Here is a 26812-nt window from a genome sequence, read left to right as displayed (position 1 = left end):
TATCAGTAGCCTAGCCGAGGGTCTAGACTCTCTGTGTTTGAAGCGTATCGTAGAACAAGGGCTGGTTTTACCAAGCTAACATCTCACCAACTATGGCGCCTCCTGAACCAAATATGTGTGAACATTCACGTGACTTTGACGCGCATACAACATTTAAAATATATCATGTTTACACATCAGTAAAAAAAAAAAATCACCCATACTTGTCCTAAGAGCTATTAAATATTCATGTCTGACCTACATTTGCAGTGTTCCTTGGTCTTCATGACGCTGTTTGTCCTCTGAGGCCTTCAACTGGATTTATACTGAGATTTCACTACATAAAGGTGAACTGAACTAATTATGTAAATTCTGAAGACATGTTACTCTGGATTTCATATTAAAAATATTCAAGAGCGAAATGCAGGCAGCACTTTTCACATTTTCATTGGTTGAGTATTCTGAAAAAGGAAAAACATTTTAAAAACAGTGAATCATGCTCTTCCCATGGTTGCAATAAAATACCTTGTGTTCCTGCAGCGTGTTCTTGATGTTTGGGACAGAACATTTTGTCTTGTGTGTAGTCCAAGAATTATATGTGATTGGTCAGGACATGCTGACAAATACTACAGAGGATGGAACCAATGCCACCTTCCCAGGAGTTTTTCCATGAGTCTAATAAAATATTAAAATGTCCTGGCCAAAAATACCTTTTCAATACTTTCTGTTGAAATTACTCAAAAGTTTTTGACTCATTTGATTGAACAGGTGTAAAAACGATGCAGAGAAAGCAATGATATTAAGTATGAGGAAATAAAAAAGTGGAGTTTGTCAGTGATACAACCTTAACAGCCATTTACATCGTCAATTCCCAAATTTGCTGATTGAAAGAAACCTGCATTTTTTGGGGTTCAAAATCAATTGCTGAAAACATAATCCAATATAAATCCTGATGCAGCAAAAATCTTCTGAAACCCAAACAAAGAGATTCATAGATTTCGGTTTTTGGATGCAAAAAGTTGACTTTATTGTTTTCATCTGTCAAACGAGCACAAACACATTCAGTGAAAGCAAAGTTAACACTGAGTCTGTCTCCAGGAATTTGATCAGATGTATCATCCACACGACTGTGCACGCATGACTCCGAGCGGATGGGATCGATGTCATCTGTCCCAGTTTCGCATCCAGGGCCACCAACCAGCCAGGAGTAACGTCATACTGCAACCGTGTGGAGGCCTTCTACTTGGAGAGGTCCTAGCTTATCGTTTTATTTGTGTTTTAGTCATTACATACATGATGAATTCAATCAAACTATTAGAATAATAATAAAAAAGAAGCACTTAATACTTCTGTGTGAGTTGGGACAGTCTTATTCTTTTCAGTTTGAGATTTATTTTTTTTTTACGTCACAGAATTACAAGTCTCCAATGTGTAAGGGTTAAATACGTGACCATTTCTTCTAAATCACCAAAATAAAAAATAAAAAATTTGGATTTTGAAAAAACAATTTCACAGTTGATTTTTCCCCCAAAGCTCCCAGACATTTTGTGTTGAATGGCTTTGGTATTATTGTACTTCTATTTAATTATTCCTATATGGATTTTTATCTTATAAACAGTTTCTCTGAGATTTTAAACAAGCTGTAATATTCTTCATGAATCTTTTCAATCCCCACTAGTGTAAACAAAGCTTTTTGTCCGCATTGTAATGATGGTAGACGATCCTCCCTGTGGGAGAGAGAGAGACACAAAACAGACGACTTGGTAAAATGATAATTATGTGCATCCAACATCAGAGGCTCACATACATTCATGATGGACTTGAATCCTAAATTAATGTGCGGCTTTTATTGACTAATTCAAAATGTTATTTCTTCCAGGATGGAGTCATTATAAAAGAAAAATACAAGCAGAAATAATGAACAGGTTTGAATCTTTTAAGATTTTTTTCTAAACCACACAGAGTCACGTTTATACCAACTGGCTCAAGCAAATTGGACCTCCAATACATGCTTTTTGGGAAATCCCTTCCTAATGCTTTCCATCCTTCTTTAAACCCGTTTGGATGTGTGTTTGGGATCATTTTCCAGTTTTAACTGTCAATGTTTTAACTATCTGTTGATTTGAAGTGAGTCAGCAATCACTAAGTACGCAAAAAGGTGTCAATGTCCTGTTCCAACATGTCCCCCCTCAATAACTATTAACATGTTTCAAGAATAGTAATCAAACAATCCCAGAGGTAAAAACTGGCCCGTGTTGCTTCTCTTTCTGCTCCTCGCTACTGTTTTCTTGTTCTTGTAAAGCCGGTTTATGGCTTCTTGTGATACTTCAGTTGGATATCATGTGTCCCAAGGATCCAGTGAAAACGGCATCCAGACATTTATTTTTAATATTTATCATCTCAAGTTGCTGTAATCTATGTGGTTTTATCAGGGAGGTGTTGTGTAAGCACCATGGAGTCGAGCAATAAACTTACCACCGCTACTTTACGCTTCGTCTTCTTCGCGAGATAACTGGAGAAACACAGAGATGACAGTTCAGCATAGTGTTAGTGTTTTAAAAGCTCAGGTTGTTGTCAGGATATCGTTACAATCTAATATGTAAATGCTTCATGTTTTTAATGAATGTGGGGCTAAAATTAAGGAACCATTTTGTTCAGTTTGGGGTGAATGCTGAAATGAAAATATACGACAAGAGATCTTTTATAGCGATGCGTATTTACGTCTACTTCAGATTTCAATATTTATGCTGGACTCTAGCAGAGCTAATGGTTTAGCATCATGTTTACTTCCCAGTGAAAGTAACATTTTCACTGAAAGGTTGAAAAGAAAGCAAGTATTTGATTTGATTCTAAATCAATCATTCTGACAAATTATACTCACCCATTCCAGCATTACTTCCTGGACAGGGAACTGAGAAAATAGTAAAACAAAACAAAACAAAAAAAAACAAACATTTGTAGTCAGCGTCTTGAATTATTCAAATTGCTCAACACACAGTCCCAACCAGAAGTTTACATACACTCATCGTGTGAATGAAAGTCATTTTACTTTTGTGGTTTTGTGATTGGAGGTACAAGTTCAAATTAATTATGGATTTCTCAAATTCAGACAGGGTCAAAATAGAATGTAAAAGTATATACAGATACTAATATTTGGTCTCTTCACAATTTCTAGAGAAACCACAGACTTTTTGTTCATGGACTGAATCGACAAAGCGGATTTCTCGTCATGCTGACCGTTCAAAGCACGTAGCATTTGAGTCCAGGTTTCATGTGAACATGCTGCATGAGGAAGCTGGAACTGAGTCAACAACCTTCAGATTGCAAGGCATCTACTCTCCCCATAGACTTGGAACCAATCATGTCCAAGTCTCAACAAACCGACCCAGACAGTCACCCTAAGATAAAACGAAACTAGGATGTTCAAGAACAACCCAGGAACCGACAGGCTCCAGACCTTCTTATACTGAATATGTTGTTTCCCTAAAAAAAACTCCCTAATAAATTTAAACTTGTGCATTCAGTTCTTATTTTTGAATTTGCTTTTAGAATAATCAATCCACCCTGAGAAAAAAAAAAAACAACACTTCAGTGCTTCTTTATGATTAAAACAGCATTCATGCCGTGATGAGTGCATGTAAGCTTTTCACAGGCTGCAGATGACCCACCTGAGTAGGTCCTGGGGAGGCAGAAGGTCACTTTTTCCCCGGACTTCCCCACTGGTGCTACGACTACCGTGTAGACGTCCCCGCAGGTTCCCTCCTGGATGTCGCAGTACATGCTGCCTGCAGCAGCAAAGCAGGTGTAGTTGGCTCCGGTCCCATACAGCTCTACTGTGTGGTTATAAGCCTGGGGGCTCGAAGAACGCCAGTACACCCTGAGCGAGTTGTTGGTGCGGCGATACAGCTTGACGCCTGTTGGACAGCACGCACCTAAAAGAAAGGAAACGAGTGTCTTGTCATTGTTTGTGCTGATTGATTATTAGTTATTTTGTCTGTCATGTCTCGGCACTGGGTAAATATCAGAAATGTGTGTGTGTGTGTGTGTGTGTATATTTGATCTCACTGGATGAGAATCCTCGATATTGGCACTGGGACTTGTGTCCTGTGCTGCTGATGGCGTCCAGTTGGACGCTGTAGTTGGTGCCACAGGTGATGCAGCCCATCAGGCAGTGAGTGTCCAGAGTGTGACATTTGGCTTCCCCACGTGGGGACATCAGGGTGGCTAAGTAGGAGCTGGCGCCGGTCCCAGGCGACCAGGTCAGGTTGGTCATGGCCTGGGTGACCTGGGTGACGTTTACAGTTGATGGGCAGCAAGGACCTCAGGCAGAAAAACAGACATCAAGTATTTATGCTTGATGATGGGATATTTCTCACATTCTGGATCTGGATTTGTAAGGCAAGTAGATGACCTAACCACTTTTAAGAGAACGTAAATCTTGTAGCCACTGTTGTACCTGTTTCCAGAGTTTTGCTGTATCCAGGCAGACTTTTTCCGGCTGCTGTGGAGGCCACAGCTGTGACTTCGTAGATTGTGCCGCAGGGCAGCTGCGTGAGCTCACAGGAGTTATTTCTCGACTGGCAGGTGTGTCTGTCGTAGCGTCCAGTAGCACTGATGGTGTAGTTTGTGTTGGGGGAGTTTGGGGTGGATATCAGGACTTTGTATGTGGAGTTGGTGGTCTGTGTCATATTCAGGATCTCTGGGGCGCAGGGAGCTGCAGCAAGGCAGGCAGGAGAAAACAGAGGCTTTGGAAGAATACATTTGATTCCTGTAAGTTTATTGTTTAATTTCATGTTAAGGACTCCATATTAAATAATTCACTGGCTTTCCTGTTATGTATGTGCAGAGTATGCAGGATCATCCAAAAAGAGTTCAAACCACTTTATTGAGATCTTATCTAAGCAAAGAGAATCTAAAAAGTGTGAGGTGCATTTGCATTAGGCCCTCTTGAGTCACTGTTCTGTAAAACCTCTGTTCACGCCAAGAAACTTTCTTGGGGTGGAAACGCTTCAGCAATCCACTGTAATGTACCTCTCCTCGTTTGACTGCATCTAATAGTTTTTATTGTGACCCGTCTGTACCTGTCTCTTGTCTGTGCGGTGTGCAAGTGTGGTTGCACCCTCGTAGCTCGCTGCAGGGGGTCACAGTCACAGAGTAGAGGGAGTTGCATGTCAGGTCTGAGAGCGCACACACTGGCGACGTGTCGTTGCAGTGCAGGACGCTGTTGGTCTGAGCTGCAGTGGTCTCGTACAACTCGGCCCCCTTGACTGGGGACCACATGACCTCGAGTGTCTCTGTGGACACCAGGTTCACGGTTACGTCCTGTGGACAACAAGGAACTGGGCCGGAGGAGACGGGGAGAAAAGAAGAAACGCAGAGAAACAACAGCTAATGTATGTGCACATATGGTGGAGCTTGGTTTGCTAAAGTAAACGACATTCTCACTGGTTGTGTAGTTGCGGACATCTGCGAAGAGGCTGGTGCCGGCCTGGTTGTAGGGAAACACGCTGGTGAGGTACGTGTAGCCACACATGCAGAAGAACTGGCAGGTGGTCTTTGTGGTGTTGCAGGACTTCTCTGTCCCATCGTCCCTCTTTATGAAAGCCACGTAGTACTCCACCAGGGGCACCTCCTCCCACACCACCGAGCAGTTCCCGGCAGTGGGCTCCTCCACCCAGATGTTCTCTGGGGGACACGGGTCTGTCAACGGCACAGAACAACAACTTAGCATTAAAGCTAGGCTAATGCTAAGTTAGCTTCAATGCTAACTTAGCATTACCATTGGTTATAGAAAGCTAATACTAAGCTTCTATAACCAAGAAGCCTTGGTTATAGGAAGAATGACAAAAATTCAATGAAGCCCTTTTTTATTTTTATTTTGTACAAGAACATGGACGTTTGTGATGGACTCACACGTAATGTAGCCAACTGACTGTGAAGGGCTACTGGGTCCAGCATCGTTGTAGGCTGTAACGGTGACAGAGTGGTTCTGACCACACTCTTGAGGTGAGATGAAGCAGTAACTGTCACTCGTGTTACAGTTCTGGCCATTTGAGGCCAGGACCAAGTAGCTGTTAGCCCCCTGCACCGTCATCCAGTAAACAGCGATTCCAAGAGATCGACCCGGAGTCAGCAGGACTTGGGTTACATCTGGGCTATGAGGACCTGGAGAAAAACAAGTAAACAGAAGGTTGTCGGAGTTTTTACATCCAGGTTGTAGAGATTATGTTATGGGTCTGCAACCTCTGCAATCCAAAGAGCCGTCCACCTAATTAAAACTTGCTTAGAACGCATGTTTTGATCTATTGGATTATTGCTTTATGATTTAAACTTTTCCAGAATCATGTCTCATGTTTGCTATGTTTTCTGATGTTTTGTTGCTCATTAAAACACACCTCTGAAGCACAGCGCGCTCCATTTTATTCAGGAGTGTCACAGTAAAGGAGGCCCAATACAAATGGGTGCTATTGAGTAAATCCTTTTTCAAGTTGCTCTGTCACATAAAATTAGAATAAATGTGTTGGAGCTTGTGATTGGGACCAAACAAAACATGGGGGGGAAAAAAATGCAGCTTACGAGTGATCTGGCAGACAGTGAGGTCATCACCGATCCGACCCTCAGCGTCCCAAGCCATGCCCTTGATGCAGTAGGAAATTCCTGGATCGAGGTTGTCAAACGTCACCTTGGTGTCAGTGGTGTTAACTATGAGGCGGGTGCTGGAGCCTTCTCGGATCATAATCAGTGTGTAGCGGATCGCGTGCTCCACCGGGGGCCAGGTCACAAGGATGGAGTCATTGCTGGGGGAGGATGTGTTCATCTTGGGGGCAACGACAACTACCAATCAGACAAGGAGGGAATAAAGAGCAGAACATTAAAGAAGAAATAGATTTAAGCTCAAATGTCCTTACTTTATCTCTATTTGCCTTTTTGTTGCGAAGTGTAGAGAATTTCATTTGTGATCACATTGCATTCATTTACTATTCATAAAAGGATGCGGCCTATTTCCCATGGTGTCTTTTTACAAGGAATGAAAATAGTGCAGTACAAAAGAGTGGATAAAGTTTCCACCATCTTACTTTTTTAGGGAATAAAGAGCAGAACATTAAAGAAGAAATAGATTTAAGCTCAAATGTCCTTACTTTATCTCTATTTGCCTTTTTGTTGCGAAGTGTAGAGAATTTCATTTGTGATCACATTGCATTCATTTACTATTCATAAAAGGATGCGGCCTATTTCCCATGGTGTCTTTTTACAAGGAATGAAAATAGTGCAGTACAAAAGAGTGGATAAAGTTTCCACCATCTTACTTTTACCACAACAAGCATAAAATCAGTGACAATGGGCAGTGAAATAACAAGCCCTTATTGCCAGGAAAATGATAGAACAAGTTATTGTTTGGGTGGAACAACAGAAGGGCTGCATTTCATGTACGCTGATCATACCATCTTGCATAAACTCATAACATGTTACACATGAGAAACTGCAGAGGTATTTAATCCTACCCGTCCTGGCTTCGATGGGGTATGAAGGCTGGCTCCTTCCTCCGGAGTTGACAGACATGACGCTCAGTGTGTAGTCGGTGTAGGGCTGGAGCCCCACCACCGTGCCCGGGGACTGTGCCGCTGGGGTCTCAAAGAAGAAATCCCCCGTCTTTGACTCTGCCCTCAGGATGTAGCTAGTTGCCCCGGAAACTTGTGCAAACTCAACAGTGATGCTGTCGCTGTTTTTGGAGTAGGCCTGGTCAATGGTCGGGACGTCGGGAGCTGAAGATTAAATGACAAGAGCGAAACTGAAAAATACTGAAACACACCAAACACCAAACGTGTATAACAATGAATACTTCTTTTTTATTTCCAACATTTTTCATTTTGGTTGCTTCATTCACTTCGCAGAATGTGAAAAAAGGAAATCTGTGATGAACTGCACATCTAAATATTTCTTTCATGAAATTTCAATCTTGTACTTTTAAGAACACCTTGCTATCAAGAAGATCTAAACTAAGCAGAAAAAAGTAACAATGCTTCTTGGCATTAAATTTTATGTTGTTTGAAAGTTGATTTCCTTATAAATAATGCCAAGTTCGTCAGGAGAATGTATTTGTGGGTTCAGTACCTAGTTGAGTTGAGTATGTGAAATCCACTCTGCTAATGCCAGACAGCTAATTTTGTATTGGGCTTGATGGTGAATGTTTGTTAAATTACCAATATGCCTTGTTTTTTAAATTTATTCATTTTATTAGCAGGTGCCTTTGAAGCATGAGGAAAACCTGTACACAGCCATATCTCCTCACACGCTGCTGTGGGATGACAGCTGATTCCTAAACCATAATTTGTCAATCTGGTTGTGTTGTTTTTCTAAGCTGAGCCCACAAAGGGCTCAACAGAGTTGAGGTCAGGACCTGAGGCCAGAGGCAGGCCATTCGATCCTCTTCTCCAAATTCTGGAGGTAGTTTCTAAAACACTCTGTTCTGTCGGGACAAGCATTGACGTCTTGTGGGATAGAGTTTAGTCTCCAAAGGTGGACACATTCGACCGCCTGGTTTTAGAATCTGAATTGGATATCTCTCTCCGTATTGATATTTATTCCAATAAAGACCTGCCTTGTTTTTCCATTGAGGAAGACGCTGCTTTAGACAACAATACTGCCTCTACCAAAAACTATTTACCATTGGCAAAGTATCAGGCAGAGGATTTGACCCATGTAATCAAACCACACATTTATTTTCTTTACAGATGTGGCACCATTAAATGAAACATTATTACAAGGAAGAGATCATGGATGGAACAAGAGTCTTATTTCTCCTTGTTTTAATGTAAGATTTATGTCAGAAATATTTCAAAGACCTTATGACAAAAAAAGTCATGATGTTTTTCCAGATGTCCTATGGGAATGAATTATTTCCTCAAAAAATAAAGGGAAACATTTTTGAGAAAGACATGTGATCATAAACTAGACATTTAAAGCACAACTAAATATTTTCAAAGCCTGTTGCTGCACACAAAACATGTTGGATTTCCTAAAAATTAAGGCTTTTGCAGTTCCTTTGCGCCCGAATCTTCCTCACTCTCCCGTCTCACTGTTTGTTTTCCACTGACCTGTTGTCTCCACTGTCTCTGCGCTGCTGAGGACATTGAGCGCATTGTCCATGGCCTCCAGCTGCATGGTGTACACTGTGTTCGGCGACAGCGAGTTCACCGAGCCCATCACCGTGTTGCCGCTGAACTGGGCGAAGACCGGCTGCTCGGGAGAGTTCTTGGGGGTCGCTGTGATCTTGTAGGAGCTGGCACCGGAGTGGCCGCTCCACTGCACCGTCATGCTCTTTGATGTCACCGTAAATACTGACAGAGTGATGTCTGAGAGAGAGGTTGAGAGAAAGGAGACATTTACTTATGTTTCTGACGTGCAGATTTGAGTTTTCCAAACATCCCTCACGTACATTCTCCTGCCAAATGAATATGGAGGTAACTCACCGTTTTGAGCGGTGCATACCTAGAAAGGACAAAATAGGCGGCTTAATGAGCGAAACAAAGATCTTGACATCTTGATGATTAATGGCAGGGCGTAATTCCAGGAGCAGCAAGCTGTTGGTATTCCACATTATATCCTGGAGCCAATTATGCCCTGGATCATATTCTGGGAGCATGAGAGGCAGCAGGCTGCACATTACCTTCACTCAACACAGATTTCAGGCCTTCTCAGTGCAGGTATTTCTTTCAGGCCGGAATGAATTTGCCTATTGAGCTAAGGATGGGCCTGCTGCATGCACTTGTTGAAAGCATGGGCATTCAAAAGATCCTGTGTTCATGTGTACTTCAAAAATCCATCTCCTTCACAGTTAATAATCTAAATATTCCTACAAACAAATGTAAACAGTGCTTTTCAAAGATAATGGGGTGAGTAGTCCTTGTTCTAGTTTTCCTGAAGGTCCAATGGTAGCACCAATAAAAGTCAGCACTTACCCCTGTAAAGGCCAATAAAAGAAAAAGTTTGATCCTGTGCAGGCGCACCATTCTGTGTTTTCCTGCCTGAAGCAGAGATGCGTGATGCTGTTTCTCAGAGTGACTTCAGGGCAGTGACTCAGGCTTAAATTCAATGTTATTTTTCTTTCTTCCTCCCTCTCGGATGAGACGACAGGTGCTTTATTGTTTCAGCAAATACCAAAAAGCCCAAAGGCTGTAACTCCACCCCTCAGGCGGGGTGTTAAAGTGACCTATCGGAGAAAGAGATGGGGGTTCACCTTCGTTAGATGAGGATGTTGATAATGACGCGTATATTACAAGTTATTCAAGAGTTTTGTACCTGTTTTTTTTTTTTTCTTTTTAGAAAACCACTTCTGGCAACCGGATCCTGCATATTAGCTGTGAATCTTTTGTTTCCCCCAAAGAAATATTTAGGTCCACTGAAGGAAGAGATAAGCTTAGACAAGGGATGACCCATATGTGCTGCTTATGTGTCTGGAAGGAAACTGAAATGATCTTCTTGGCAACATTTTGAAACCTCCGGTTCGCTCACTTGGTTCCTGGTTCTGAGTAATTAAAGGTTTTTCTTTAGGTTGTTGGTCTGTTACTTTTATTTTACCAATAAATCTAAACATTTTAGTCCAAAAGCAGATGGAAATTTAAACACATTGAGGTTCTGTACAGCGTGTCTACTTCATAGTAAAAAAAACATTAATAGGAAAAGAAAATGTTATAGACCTCTAAATCCTCTGGGCCTTTGTCCGGAAATATTCCCATAAGAGGATGAGTGTCTGTAATGAAGGTGTATTCAGTGAACTGGGTGGGGGAGTCCCATAGGACTGGCTCTGAAAAACACACTGAGCAAAAAAAATATTGCAAGTAGAAGGCTCATCAAATTGCTTCATCAAAACTGATTCTACTGGGAAAAAGTATTGTCTATAAAATTTAACAGCGAAGCAGAGGCAAGATCTGTTATTTATTGAGGTTATCAGAGGTTGAATTGTTGGTATGTTTTGGATCGGCTTCCTACTGTATAACTTCAGCGTGTTTATGAACTGAAACATTACTGACATTCTTGTTCAGTATTTTGTGTTAAAGACCCAATTTTATGGTTCCATTAAATACAAGTCATTCAGACTTGGGAGCAGCAAGGCAACCCAGACTATCACTATGTTTGAATGTTGGTGTGTTCTTTTTCCAGAATGCCATGTCACTTTTAAACCAGACATGGTTTAAAAGATGACACACAAGGTTATCTTTGATGATATTAAATTGGGTTTGGACAAACATTGGTGTTGTTGCTTAGCATATAAGTTGTTACTATTAGCACAGCAGATGGTGGTGTTAGCTATTTTTAGCTAGAATTGTATAAGATTAAGTTTAGGTTGTAGTAGGCCTATAGTCAATCATGTTAATGTTAGCTCACGTGCTAATGTTAGCTAACAGTGTGTGCTAAACTGCAGGCTTAAAATAATGGCTGATATGCAGTAGAGAAAACATTTTAGCAGTGATTCACAAAATGGAGGTTGTGCCCTGACTGTGGTTTTGAGTATTTGAAATGATCTTCTTAAAAAGTTCTTTTAGAAAGAGTTTTGAAAGCCTGCAATAATTGTTGCAGGAAATAAAAGTATTATAATCAAACTGATTTGAAAAATTATTTTTTTCTGATACTTTTTATGTTAACAGTAAGGTCTTGTTTACCTCACCCTTTTAGGATGTTTCATCAATGATACATAATCTTTTTTGTTATACCTATATATTTTTTGGCCCGGATTATGTATTTTATCTGCACATATATAAACAAATGTGCTGCAAAGCTCCACCCTGCAAACAGCCCGGGTTGGTTCCTTCAGTCTTTCGTGTTGAAGGGCCTTTATGTCTAATCAGACCTCTCTAACGTAAGTGAACAGAAATCCAAAGCAGTATCATTTGTTGCTATTTTTACTAATTTCTTGAAGTGCCTTCAGGTTAATGAACATGGAGAACATCACCTGCTCCTGGGAAGGTTTGAGCAGATAGTTTAGGAATGCTGTTTCCTGTTTATTTTCTTTTCTGATGTCTTTTTGTAGAACAGAGAAACTCAACACGGTAGTTGACTGCAAGAAGCCCGGCACCAGCAGGCTCCGGCTGTGGAAAAAAAAACAAAAAACGCAGGACCAACAATGAATTACTCAACTGAAACTTAGAAAGACGACACTGAGTCAGGTGTATCTAGAGCCCAGCAGGGATGGGCATTAGTGGCATCAGATGTGAGGCTTTACTAAAAGGATAGGAGCTGATATGCAGTAAAGGTAAAGGCAGACGGTTTTTTCCTGAAACACAATATCAGCAAAATGACCCAGATTTAATCCGATTTAATTGTATCTTCTGCCTGTGGCTGAAGATACTGATATTATGCAAACAGGAGACATATAGCAATTATAAGGTTTTATGCAACTCCACTGTATGGACAATCGAGCGACGTCACATTATAAAGTTTATTCTAAGATTGTAAGAAATTGTTATGAGTTGAAATATCAGGACAAATTTACAAACTGCAGAACATAAAGGTTAATAAATACATCTCTCTACATCTCTCTGAGTAATAAATACGAACCACACGTTACATAAAAACTCACATTGGTTTTAGATATAAACAAACTGATGTCCGAAAAGAAGAAATCAATTTCCCCCAGAAATGTGTAAAATCAAATATTTCAGACTTTTTTAAAGAAGAAAACAATAAACTGAAGCATTTTACAAAAACCCATCGAAACAGTTTTTTTTAGATGCATGTTACATGAGTCTGTTGTATTAAGGCCCAAACATACCACAATCTATAACATAGTTTATTAAATAAATATTCATATATATGAAAGTTTAAATAAAACTGTGATAAAAATATTTAAGAAATTAAAAATTAACACTTACACAAATCTCTATTAAAACAAAGTTGAAAACTTAAATGAATACACTAGTAAATTAAACTGAAACTCACCAAGTCAAAAATGATATAATTAGTTGTTTGATTGGTTAACCTGCACAGAAGTTTAACTAATCTATAAGTTGACCACATGCTGTCTGCAACACAGGAGGGCTATTGAAAAAGTTTATAAATATATAAATCTGTTTTTAACATGCAGTGAATTTAAATTTGTACTTGATATTTGTGTTTGTTTTGAAAATAAATAACTAAAATAATTTTAAAGAATGTATTTTTGTATTTAACATTTCATATTCTTAGTTTTATTTATACTATCAAATATATGAATATTTATTTAATGTCTCATTTATTTACTGAATTGTGGCACTTAAGGATCTCCATACAATGTATTAAGGAAGATCAGTGATGACATTTAGGTGGTGTGGTGTTTTCTGCCCCCTAGTGGTTGCGTGTTGTAAAGTTTCTTGTGCAGCTGTGCCTTGGCTAAGTCGGCAGACAGTTTCCTGGCCATACGATCTGTGGTCCGTTTCATGATGCGAGCAACTTCAATGGCCTGGTCCAGAGTCCTGTTCATGTCTTCCTCCTGAATGCAGAACATCTTACGTTACTCAAAAACTATGGAAAATGGATAATGAATAAATGTTGACATCAGCATTAAAGCTTGAGCCTTTGACCTTTCTGCCCCTGCGTCTGCTGGTCGCCCTGGGAGGAACAGAGACTGGAGACAGCGTCTGCTGAAAATACACATTGCTGGGCAGAAGTGCAGTGTCTGACTGAGTGGAGTGTTTTCTGTGACAGGATGTGGACAGCAGCTGCGACTCTCTCACTTTATAGCTGCATGATAAGGCAGAAATTAGAGATTACTAGGGATATTCAAGATTCATAAAAAATCTCATTTTAAAACTTTCCAGACTGAAACGGAGAAATCTTACCGGCAGCTTTTCAAATATTATTGATATACGAGTACAAAACTTGGAGGTTAATTTATAAATCATCAAGCAACACGACATTGAAGTTGGCATTGCATTGGAATAGACCTAGACCTGCTCAGTTTCAAAATCAAAGACACCGACTGGATTATCGTCCATTAAATACATTTAATTTGGTTCTGTCAATAAATTAAAATGGTCCCACTCCTCCTTGACACAATCATATATGCATCAGATGATAGCAAGTGTTTCGTGGCAATTGCTATTTGAAGGTTTGAGGTGAGACACGTATACCTGGCTGGCAGGCTGCAGGAGGAGCCATAGTTGACCTGAAGGAGGGGCTTCTGGAGAGAGGGAGACCACCTCTCCTTGGAGGTAAAACTCTTGATGGCTGCCCATCACAGAAACAAAAGATTTATCACAAAGTGCTAATAAATAACTGAGCTGTACTGTACATGTATATTGAACAACTTACAGTGTTATGTTTCAGACTGTCAGGCATACTGTTAAATTCTTCTTGATTATGGATAAATTAAATAGATAAAACTGAAATTATTTCACTTCAAATATTCACCTTGTGGCCTTTGCTTCATACGGCGCTCATTCTGTGCTCTTAAACCGGAGATTCCTGCAGTATGGAAACATGATCTTAAGTTTAATCTCTTTAGACATAAAGCTGTAAAATGTAAAAAAAACAAAAAAGCAAAACAAATGTCAGCATGCACTCTGCAGTGATCAACCTCTTGTTGTGTGCTGGAGTTTATCAGATGTGGAACAAACTCCTCCCACAGGTGAATCAGGGAATTGCGACATTATCTCAGAGCAGCTTCCACCACCGCTGTCTGTGCTCATAAACCAAAGCAAATATAAATTAAGTTTGATTGATTAATTGATTAAAATCATCTTTAAAAAAAGGACAAAACGTAAAGTTCTGGCAGACCACCTTTGCTCTTGCTTCGTTCCATGTCTGAGGAAATCCAGTCGTCTATTCTCTCCAGACTGGACGTGAGGTTACCCCTCCCTCTGCTGCTCGACTTCCCTAAACTAGACAAACAAAGATCTAATCAGAGGAACATAACAGGACTTTACAGGAAATACACAGAATATTTTATGCACGGGAAGTCACAGAAACACATTCCAACAACTCCTATTCTTCTATTTATTTACTGAAAGGGAAGATTTGGGACTCACTTTTTTGAAGCTGGTGTGTGAGTTTGGATGTTAGATTTGCGATCTGAATCTTCGTGTCTGTATTTTGAAGTGAGGTAGTCCATCCTCTGTGCTAAGTGGGGCAGCTGCACCAACCCCTGCTCCAGGTCCTTCTTTAACTTCGATACCTCTGTCTGCAAGGCCAGGATGGCCTCGCTGGACGCACACAGGAACAGAATAAAAGACGGCAGAATATATCTTTCTGTATGTCCACCACCAAGATTAGCTCCATGCACACTGACCTGTTGCAAGAACAGGAGCTCAGAGGGGCGTGTTTGTCTACAGTGTCCATGGAGGCCCTGAAAGTCGGCTCAGGTATGTGGGCAGGACGTATGTGGTCAGTCCCTGTGTTTGTGGAGAAATAAATGTTGCAGGACTGATTGGAACAAATGGTGAAACAAGTGAGGGAGGCTTAACTTACGCTCCTTGGTGGTGCTCTTCACCCACAACTCCACTGCAGCTGCTGCTGCTGCTTCACAGTGCACCGTTTGGATGGATGAGTTGGTAGCCACGGCGACTGTGTGGATCGTCGTCTCCAGGTCGGAGCAGGAAGCTTCACTGTCTGAGTTGTTTAGGTCGTCACACTTGGAGTGAATGCTGGAAGAGAAAGGAGTAGATTTCAGGTTCCTCTGCGATCTGCGGACAGAAGCTGCAGAGCAACCCGACAAACCTGGGAACGGTTTTCCTGACCTTCCTGTCAGGACGTTTGGTTGAAATGCTTCAGTGGCTGACTGATTCAGATAGGAGCTTCCAAATCCACTGTCTGTCTCTGGACTAGATATCCGCTGCAACTCAAACAACAAATGCATTATTAGCATGAGTGTCTTATATTTTGGGGGTTTTAACAATTTGGATTAGATTTGAGCAATTAATGGTTCCAGCTGTACCAGAACCAACAACAGATCAGGAAAAATACTGATTATCCAGAAGAGACTCAATGTTTAAATGTGACTGACCTGTGACAGACAGGAGGTGTTAACCGGGGGCTGTGACACGCTGCGGCGGTCCGAGTCTCTGGGAGGATGAGAAGAACAGGAGCGCGCCGCTGCCAGACTCACACAATCACCCAGATCACATTCACTGCTCGTATTCAAGTCAGAGCTGCAACAAAATGAGCCTCAAGACTGTAGTGTGAGTCAGTAAAAAGCATCATGTCGATTGTAGCAAATCAGATCCAGCTCTGAGAAATGGTAACATGCTCGTTTTTCTACAGGAATCAACTCAAACTGGCCACTCTTAGCAGTAAATACCTGTGAGGTGTCCACAGAGGCAGAGTTAAAATTGTCTCCTGCTCATCTTCTGGTGTCTGACAGTGCAGTCCGTTTACCGAGCCCAGCAGGCCGCTGAAACAGGACGGAGAAAACTACCTGAACACACACCGGTCCAAACAGTCTGATCCGTCTGCACAGAGGAACCTGAAACCAGCACTGAACCTGAAACACTATCTGCCTGAAGGAAGGCCGAGAACGTGCCTTTTATATGAGCACTATCACACAATAAATAAGGCAACACTCAGAGCATCAATAGATGGAAACAAAATCTTTTTTTTTTAACTCAAACTGTTTCAGACTGTATTATTCCAATTACTTTTTAGACATACAGTTTTGCTTCAAACCCAGAATATTATAAACAAAATAAGTATTAAAAAGAAAAAGAGAACATTTGGGAAGTCAAATTTAAATGTAAAAAAATACATCAGTATAATAATCAGAGAAAAAGATGAATTGTTCATACTGGGAAATGCTGATGGGCTGCTTGGCGGTTTCCTTTAAAGGGTCAGCGGTCCTGATCTCCCAGCTTTGGATAAATCCACCATCGACACGGCCCTCTGTGGAGTCTTCAACTTCTCTTTGGTTATTTTGGTCTTTCTTCGCATCCTCTTTGCAACTCTCAGTGAAAAAGCCTGCAATTCCCCCCTGAAAAACAAAACCCAGTTATATTGTATTTGCACGCTAAATAAAAAAAATATTTCCACCTCTTTAAAATGAGCCAGAAGATGGCAGTGTTTCTGTTTTGGCTTACTTTATTTGTTATTTTTTGATGACAGTTTAGGATAGAAAACTTTACATCAGCTTCTTTCTGACAACAGGACAATGTTCTGAACAGCATGCAACTACATATTTTATTTCAATAATGTGATGAAATTCTTTAAAGACTACCATTCAACCCAAACAAAGCTAAAAATTATTTTTACATGTATGCTGTAAAGTCGGATGAATTGAAACCATTATGTAATGAATTGTTGGTTTCTATTGTGTTGCAAATAACCTGCCTTTTATCAACACATAATCAGATTGTAACTGAGGCGGAATGAAGTTGTACTGAATACCTGATCAGCATCTGGTCTTTTTAGTTATCAGATTAAAGTAATATGTTTTTAGCAAGAGAAAAAAAAATGCTTTGATCAAATCAAGGTCTCAATCTCTTCTTTTAAAGGACTGGTATCAGAGTTTGGTACTAAGATTAACTTGAGCCACCATACAAACTGAAGTAACATGTCTAAACATCTTGAAGGAGAACGTGTGCGTTTGTTACCTCATGCAGGGAAGGTGCAGGTGGAGGCGAACTGGTGTGAAAGAAAAGTGAACCGGGCTTCTCAGGCAGCGACGTGGGAGTGGAGGACGAGTGGGGTGGAGAAATCTGTTCATACGCGTTTCTGTCAATGACCTCCTTTATGTCCTCTAGGTGCATCCCTATCCTGAATATGTCTCCCTCTACTAGTCTGTACACAGGACAACGCATGCACGGAAAATGTAACGCAAGTACAGATAATCTGAGATTTGATCGGTAGCAACAATAAGATCTACTGAACCTGTCGGGGTCAAAGGTGCCAGTGTTTCTGGACAGACCCATGTAGTTCTGCATCTCCAGAGCTCTGTGCTCGTCCTTCTTACTGATGTATTTCCTTTCGAGCTCATCCTGCGCCTCCATCATGCTCCTCAGCATCTGACAAAAGACAACTTTTGCATTCACAAAAAATATATATATATATATATATATATATATATATATATATATATATATATATATATATATATATATATATATATATATATATATATATATATTTTTTTTTTTTAAAGATAAAATATAGCTAAATAAAATTTGTTTCTGAGGATTCAAACATCCCTTACCATTTGTTGCTCAGGTGTGCTTACAGCCATATTAGTAACGTTACATTTGAATTCTTCAACCTGAAAACATGAGGCTTGTTAAGCGGTTCCAGAACAGAACAGTGCGAGGAACCGCATTCAAACTTGCAGTACCTTCTGCATGAACTGGATGATGATCTCTCTCAGCTCAGCAGTTAATCTCTCACCATCACTAAGATTATCCTGATGCTGGTTTGATAAAACTCTGGTTGCTTCTCTAACTATTGGGTGCTGAGTCGATTCACTCTCTTTCTCAACAAGGTTTTCTGTGAAAACACCAACACAGAATTGATACAAGAAAGGTAATATATAACACTTGCAGTGGCAAAATGTATTCGTATCTTTAGACATTTTGTGCTTTCACAAATTTCAATATCTTTATTAGGATTTTGTGTGATGGAAAGAAGTGGAATAACACCTAACATAAAATTAGGATTACAACCTGATGTACAAATGATTAAAATACAAAAACTACAAACACCAAGCCTTGAACATCTAATGCATCACTGTTTAATCTTTGTATTTTAGGCAAAACAGCAAGCATGTGAAATAAGTTGTTATGGTCAGATGAAACTAAAACTAAAGTTTTGGACCTACAAACAAAATGCTTTGTGGCAAAAAACAAACAACAGAAAAACTAACAGTATATCACCATGAAAACACCATTCTCATTGTGGTGGTGGCAGAAGGCTGTTCTAGAAAGACTGTTTTATTCTTAAGCATGTCTGATAATCACCAGGTCGTTTTGGTCACTTCGAGGTGCCTAATGTCGTTAATCTACTGTACAGACTTTACAGAAAGGAACTTTAAATACTTTTCCTAGGTAAAAATGAAAATTTTACATTGCAGTTCACATTTAGGAAGATTAAGTTTCGCCAAATTTCCGCATAGAGACTTTTCACACTGATTAATTATTTTTCCTTTATTTGAACGAAGACAAATGCTTTAATACTGTGATATGAACTCAAGACTCCAATCATTAGCTTAACGTCCAGCCCTGAACATCCACAGTTTCAGGTGTCAGACACAGAAACGTACCTGACAGCGGAAGGGGAGAAGCCAAGTATTTGGGATGAATCTCCACACCAAACTTTAGCTGCTTCTTAGCTTCATCTGAGGGTGGATGAATCTGTAAAGCATAACCAAAAATTAGTAGCACGACCAGCACAGATTATTTAAAAATCAGTGTTGTGCCAAACAGGTTTTAGCTTACATTTGGTTTTGGTGCCGTTACTTCTATAAGGTTCACTGAATCTACATATCTGGTCAGTAATTTGTCATGTTCAGTCTAAAAACTCAAACACAGTTAGTTAGACAGGCAGCCAACAAGCACAACAGTGTTACTCTAAGAGGAAATATGAAGCTTTGAGGAATGGATGCTTAATGAGATGAATGCTACCGTCAGGCGATGCGCCATTGATGGTGGTGTCTGGTTTTTACTGTCTTCGAAGATGTAGGGCATCTCTGATGGTGGGATGGAGTCCTCCAGGACTCTGCTGATCACCTCTAACATACCGGGAGAAGACTGGGCTCTGTGGATGGTGTTGGGGTTTGGGGGAACTGGTCTCACAGGTAAACTTGGAGTTTTAGGGATTTTTACTTTCGGGGCCACCTTGGAGAAATCTGGGAGAGGGTAATGAACTTGTCCCTGGCCGTACTTCACCTCACAGAAGGATCTAGTGCGAATGAGTGGGACTCTCTGATTCCGATCGTCCTCTCTTGTCTTGTTTTGCTCGGTTTCATTTGCAGAGTCGTCCCCTCTGTTCTGGTTTACACTTCCCGAGCTGGACACGTTTTCCTCAGTTGCAGCTGAAGCAAAATCATCAGTTTTCTTTTCAGTTTTTTCTTCCAAATTTTCATTCTTTGATCCTTTGTGACTCATTTCTAGAGTGTTTTCAGTTTTACAGCAGTAACTTCCTGGTGTGCTGGTTGTGGCAGCCACGCTAAACACTGAGTCGTCCACGCTTTCCAGCAGAGACACCTCCGGCAACGTCTCTGCCTCAATCAGCCTTTCCGGTCCGAGCAACTCCCCCTGAGAGAAGTGTCGCAGCAACACATGGGTAATGTCTGTAGGGAGAGCAACCTCAATTTGATTGGTAGCGTTAAGAGACTCCGCAGGTTTAGTGTTGGTATTCTTATCTTTCTCAAGCAGACCAGGAGAATCTGGGCTTCCCTGAACAGTTTCTCCTCCGTCAGAGTTTCCAGAAGAACTGGATGTTTGGTTTAAGTACGAGCTTCTGAGATCCTCATCATAAGGCAGATCTTCATGATCCTCATCACTGGTGTCTTGTCCTGGATCTTCAATCCCCGGTTTGGAGGGCGGCTCATCACGAGCGGTGTTGGGTCTTTGGGCCGACAGATGCAAAGTAATGCTTTTATTTTTGTTTTCGACAGCATTTACACTATTACTGGCGTGAACACTGCTCTCCGAGGAGGACTCTTCTAATGCTGAAAGCTCTGCACTTCCTGAAAATAAAAAAAGAACACAGTAGTGGCATTAAAATCTAAATAAAGACTAATGACCAAAACATTAAACATTACAGTAAGAAAAAGTACACATTATTCATAATCCATTTAAACTTTGCACGAATATCAATACCACCTGAATTTGTTACAACTACAAACTTTTATATATTTTATCGGGGTCTTCTGTGATGGAGCCTAAATCAAAGTAAAAATCTGTGGCAGGTCTTGGGGAAAAAAATGCAATAGACATAACAGACTGGCTACAAGAAAATAAAACTGAGGCACATTCCAACAGATGTGTGAAATAATAATGAAATACCTGAAAATCTGTGGTTGTAATGTGAGAAAATATGGCGCTGCATGTTTGTCAAAACTACATGCAGCCAAATTCATGGATGAAATGGTTGCTGTAACAGTTCATTCATTTCAGCTGTTTTGTATGTCTTAGCAAAGTAGAGACTGGGAAAACAAATAGTTGACTTACCACTGAGGTGAATGCTTGCTTCGGAGGCAGCTGATTCTGCTTGGGACACGTGTAAAGCTAAAGAGCTCTCTAGATCGCTCAGGTGAATACTTTCATCCTCACTGAGCTCAACTAAGATGCTCTGCTGAATGTACCTCTCCCACAGCACAGTGGGTTTGCCCTCCTCCTGAACGTCCTCATCGTCAGAGTCCCCCTCCATCAGGCTTTTTTCTGCAATGAAAAGAAATGTGACTCAGCTTCTTCTCACCTGTTTTTTTTTTAAGGAAAGAAAAGATGGACATGCAACACCTGTTCATCCCTTAGCAACACAAGCTGTGAACTGACAACATTGGATCAAAATGTCTTAAGGGTGTCAATTATTCAGGAGACAACATGATGTAGCTTTGTGTGGCTTGAGTGTCCAAAGTTATGAGAAAACCAAAGTTATGAGAAAACCGCCAACTGAGATACAGCACCAATCACCTGGTCAAGTTTGTGGGAGAAAAAGATTATTTGGGTCTCATTTTCCAAAACAAGAAAAAAAACAAAACAAAAAAAAACATATTTACAGAAAGGAAGGGAGTTCATTAGCCAGCTGGTTGTGAGTATATATATGTGAGGTCCTGTCTTTGATGCATAACACCAACAAACTAAACAGCAGCTGCATTTATACATTGTATTGGAGCTTCACTGTACACAACAGGAAGAGTGTACATCACATACTTTAGTGAATGCAGCTGGGCTAATCCTTTATTTTCTCTTTACTTCCACCTCCTCTTATCAGCCCATATAAAAACTGAAACAGCGTCTTCCTATAGGCTTCTGGATGTACATACATGTGCTGGTTCCAACATCTTCATACACTAGGGTGTATTATTATTTTATTCTTGTTATTTAAATGCACCAAATCTAACAAATCCCAATATTTTCTGTTAATAAATGCACTAACCCTATAGCATGCACCTTAATTCCTATTTTTTAAGTTTAGCAAAAATAAGGTAGAGGTTTGGCACATATGCTTTCTTCAGTTTCTTATTTTTATGTAAGAACCTGGAGTTCATTTTTTCTATTTTATGTAAAAATCTGAATTGACTGAATTGACTAAAAAAAAAATATTTTTTTATGATTTTGTTGAGGAAATTCCTTATTTGTTGCATGTTTGTTTTGATTTCTACTGAGTATAGTGAGAATAAACATCATCCAGTGTTACATATCAAAAATATTGTTTAACTGATTTAACATCCTTATGAACAATAACCTTTAAAAATGTTGACACATCAAGTGCTGCTTCATCTGCATATAAAAAAATGACTAAACTTCATTGATATCCTCTGGACAAGAAAAACTTAATTTTGTATTCCACATTAAAATGAGAAATAAAAAAGTAAAATGAGAACTATATCCACCAGTATAGTTCAGTATTATTTAAATAACATTAAAAACAGAGAGAATTCAGAAAAGCAAAATGTTAAACTTGCATGCTTATTAAAAAGGAGCACAAGCATACACACATAGGTGCTAAACTAGTCTCTGTCCGACATTTTCCATCTGTTTTCTTTTGGTGGTGCTGGTAACTCACTGTGGTCATGGGCTGCTCCTTCTCCAGTGTGGCTTTAGCTGTGGTTGAGTAACACTTGCTCCTACTCTTAAAACCTGCTGCGGTGTTCCCTCCCTTCTTCCTTGTCATATAACTTCTTGGATAGGTTGAGTTTCTGTGGTATCATTAATTATGTAGCTCACACGGCAACGCTGACCGTCTGGGCCATGAGGAACAGAAGCTGGGTCTGGTTGCTATTGGTAACGCTAGTGAAACTTCGTCTAACATTCTGCTGACTATTAAGTTGTGAGTTTTAGCAAGTTGGGGGTGTTTTGAACCGTTGACATTGTTACATTATCCACACAAATATCTTCGTTACCGTGAACTTATCGTTATAAACAAGACAGCATTTGTCAAAAAAAAACTGAAGTACAAGGCGTGTCAAAACTGACACTTAGCTGAAATATTCTTCTTCTTCTTCTTTTGTTTTTTATTCTTCTTCTTCTTCTTTTGTTTTTTATTGGCGGCTGGCATCCAACTTAAGGTGCATTTACCGCCACCTACCAGACTGGAGTGTGGTCATCAGAGATCTCAGAGGGAATTACATCCACCTCAATGATGTGTAGGATGTGCAAATTCACATCCTAACACACTCATTAATACCTGAATTAATGCATGAGCATGCACTGGCATACACACAAATACTTGTTCATATCCTAAATACGACTCATTAACCCAGTGTTATTTAAGAACCTAAATAAGAGATTTCTAACATAACTTGATTTATTATCTAATAGACTAATCATAGACAGTCCTATATTCTTTCTGCTTAGTAACGACTTTAAAATCTGACGTTCCTCTGAGTATTTATCACATTCTAACAAGACATGCTCCACTGTTTCCACCTGATTGCAATAATTACAAGCCCCATTTTCATGCTTTCCTATTTTAAAGAGCGAACTATTAAGTCCAGAATGTCCAATTCTAAGTCGAGACATAACTACTTCCTCTTTCCGCCTTCCACTCAGATAATTACTATCTCCCACACTCTTTTGAATTGTATATAGTTGTCTCCCATTATCATGGTTATCCCATATCTCCTGCCAAATCTTAATAATTTCTTTTTGAATAATAGATTTACCCTCATTTTTACTCAAAGGGATATTCAGATGAACAATATCTGATCTCAAGGCCTGCTTAGCTAAAATATCTACTTCCTCATTTCCTTCTATACCTACATGAGCAGGAATCCAGACAAATTGAACCAAGCATTTATTGTTATGAAGATAAAGTAATAATTGATATATTCTTAATATCAAATCTAATCTGCTAGATTTACCAGATTTAATACTTAATAATGCTGCTTGACTATCTGATGCTATGATAAATGTACTTACTTCCCTAGTATCATTATCAAGCAACCATTCTAAGGCCAATATGATGGCTGATAATTCAACTGTAAAAACAGCTAAATGGTCAGCTGTTCTCCTCTTAATCAAGACTTTATGGTGTGGGATATTCACTGCTGCTCCAGTTCTACCACTATTTGGATCTTTAGATCCATCTGTATATATAATTATGTTGTCTTTATATCTTTCAAAATATCTATTAACTACAACCCATTCTGGAGTCTTTCCCTTTTTAAGAATTTCATTTAATTGAAGATCAACTTCTGGAGTTAAAAATAACCATGGAGGAATTTCAGATTGAGGAACTGTAGCACTATACTGGAGCATAGTTAAACCAAGCTGTTTTGCCTTTATTTCCCCAATCCATCCAAAACTATTACAATTTAATTTATGATGTTCCCAACATTCCTTCAGCACCATCTTAGTTGGATGATCACCCTTATGTCCTTGTAGGTTCACCCAGTACATGTACATTAATTTCAACCTTCTTAATCTTAAAGGAAGCTCACCAGTTTCTACTTGTAAAGCAGCTAAAGACGATGTTCTGAAAGCTCCACAACAAATCCTCAATGCTTGTGTTTGCTCACTATCAAGTTTTCTCAAATGACTGTCAGCAGCTGCCATATATGCTATACTCCCATAATCCATAATAGATCTCATGAGCGCCTGATAAACTCCCAACAGTGCACTTCTTGAAGCTCCCCATTCCTGTCCTGAGAGACATCTTAACAAATTATTCACTTTTTTACATTTATTTTGAACTGATTCTATTTGATGTTTCCAAGTTAAGCTTTCATCAAAGATGACACCTAAAAACTTCACTGTTTTCACTTGTTCAAGTTTATGTTTATAAAGATTCAACGTAACTTCCTTATGTCTTCTATAAAAGCAAATTACTTGAGTCTTTGCAATTGACATCCTAAAACCCCATTTATTAGCCCAACCTTCCACTTTCAAAATGGCAGCCTGCATCTTTTTCTGTAAATAAACCAGATTATGTCCCCGAATCCATAGAGCACCATCATCTGCAAATAAAGATTTACCTATACTACTATCTATCTCATCAAAAATGTCATTAATCATAATATTAAAGAGAATTGGGCTACACACACTACCTTGTGGAGTACCATTCTCAACAGCATATCTAGAAGAGAAATTCGCTCCTACCCGAACTTCTATTTCTCTACCAAACAAAAAATCCAAAATCCAATTATAAATCTTACCTCCTATACCAATTTTCCCTAATTTAATCAATAATCCTTCTTTCCATAACATATCATATGCCTTCTCAATGTCAAAGAACACAGCTATCACTAACTCTCTATTCGCTTGAGCTTTTCTTACTTCTGACTCTAGACACAGAACTGCATCCATCGTATTTCTCCCTTTACGAAAACCACTCTGGAATGGACAAAATTTATTTTTACTCTCAATAAAATAATAAAGCCTATCTGTAACAATCCTCTCCATTATTTTCCCTAATTGAGATGTAAGAGCTATAGGTCTATAATTTGATGGGTCTTTTGCATTTTTACCAGGTTTTAAGATGGGAATTATAACTGACTGTTTCCATTCTGCCGGAATTCTCCCAGTCATCCAAATCAGATTAAACAATTTTAATATAACAGTAAGAGATGAATATTTAAAATGTTTGAGCATTACATAACACACTCCATCCTTCCCCGGAGTTGATTGCTTAACATTATTAATAGCTTTTTCTAACTCATACATAGAAAAAGGCATATCTAAATCCTGGTTTGAGACTTCTCTCCTAGTAGTAACTCCTGGATTTCCATCCAATAAATCTAATTTATTACTTTTCATTTCTTCAGATAAATTTTCTGAACTATTCACCTTAATTAACGTTACTGCTAATAAGTCAGCTTTTTCTTTATTACTAACCGCCATTTTCCCATTTAATTCTAAAACAGGTAAGGAAAACCTCTTTTTAACACCATTCATTTTCTTAATAACTCTCCATACCTCTGACAGTTTGGTCTCTCTTCCAATGGAATTACAGTACTGCCTCCAACAAGCCTTCTTAGCTTCTCTAATAGTCTTCCTAACTATAGCTTGTGCTTTCTTATATTGAATTAATGCCTCAAAGGTATGACATCTTCTTACCAATTTAAAAGCTTTATTTCTTCCCCTTATAGCAATACTACATTGCTCATTCCACCATGGAGTAGACTTTTTATTTCCTCTTCCCTTTGATTTAGGAATTGAACTTTCAGCTGCATTAATAATAACAGACTTAATCTTTGAATAACACATCTCCACATCACAAAACAAATTCTCATCCAGTTTATTAAATTGACTATCAACTAAATTTTTAAATAACTCCCAATTAGCGTTACTTAACTTCCATCTTGGAATCTGTCCTTCCTCTTCTTTTATCACTTCAGAACCAACTGAAACTAGAATAGGAAAATGATCACTGCCCATTGGAGAATCACTCATCACCTCCCAAGAAGTAATTCCAGCTAATGTATTTGAAACCAATGTTAGATCTAAAACACTCTTTAAATTCCTACAGCAATCATATCTAGTAGTGCTGCCATCATTAAGGCAAACCAGAGAATGTAACTCAAGAAATTCTTCAACAGTCAATCCATTTGCATCTGTATTAAGACTCCCCCATAAAATATTATGAGAATTGAAATCACCACACCATACAGTCTTACCTACATTTTGATCATTTACTTCATTGAGATTCTGAATGGACAACTTCTTGTTAGCATTATAAAAATTTATCACCGACATTTGGTCATTTTCTATCCAAATCT

The 26812-nt window shown here is 39.3% G+C and overlaps 2 protein-coding genes across 2 annotated transcripts; both read right to left on the bottom strand.

Moving 5' to 3' along the window:
* Positions 1-981: 981 nt before the first annotated feature.
* fndc7a (fibronectin type III domain containing 7a) lies at positions 982-10877 on the bottom strand. Its single transcript, XM_014984764.2, has 14 exons — positions 9939-10877; positions 9450-9468; positions 9075-9332; positions 7482-7742; positions 6556-6813; positions 5893-6144; positions 5425-5679; positions 5061-5318; positions 4436-4693; positions 4045-4299; positions 3648-3911; positions 2861-2890; positions 2455-2491; positions 982-1706 (listed from the first exon to the last, which is right to left on the bottom strand). The coding sequence occupies exons 1-13, from the start codon at positions 9987-9989 to the stop codon at positions 2460-2462; spliced, it is 2451 nt and encodes an 816-aa protein (XP_014840250.2). The 5' UTR covers positions 9990-10877; the 3' UTR covers positions 982-1706; positions 2455-2459.
* Positions 10878-12352: 1475 nt separating this feature from the next.
* On the bottom strand, positions 12353-21346 carry aknad1 (AKNA domain containing 1). Its single transcript, XM_088014918.1, has 20 exons — positions 21102-21346; positions 19551-20617; positions 19365-19439; positions 19190-19280; positions 18266-18417; positions 18134-18193; positions 17535-17945; positions 16734-16915; positions 16250-16342; positions 15956-16100; positions 15690-15784; positions 15421-15596; positions 15242-15344; positions 14982-15155; positions 14734-14834; positions 14531-14632; positions 14365-14418; positions 14085-14181; positions 13536-13695; positions 12353-13444 (listed from the first exon to the last, which is right to left on the bottom strand). Exons 1-20 carry the CDS (start codon positions 21298-21300, stop codon positions 13274-13276), a joined length of 3708 nt encoding a protein of 1235 aa, XP_087871044.1. The 5' UTR covers positions 21301-21346; the 3' UTR covers positions 12353-13273.
* Positions 21347-26812: the final 5466 nt, after the last annotated feature.

Source organism: Poecilia mexicana, unplaced genomic scaffold (genome assembly GCF_051168715.1).
Source record: "Poecilia mexicana isolate PSO_F unplaced genomic scaffold, ASM5116871v1 scaffold_17, whole genome shotgun sequence".
NCBI classification, from domain to species: Eukaryota; Metazoa; Chordata; class Actinopteri; order Cyprinodontiformes; family Poeciliidae; genus Poecilia; species Poecilia mexicana.
Note: the sequence above shows the minus strand (reverse complement) of the source record. Positions and strands in the feature narration are given on the sequence as shown.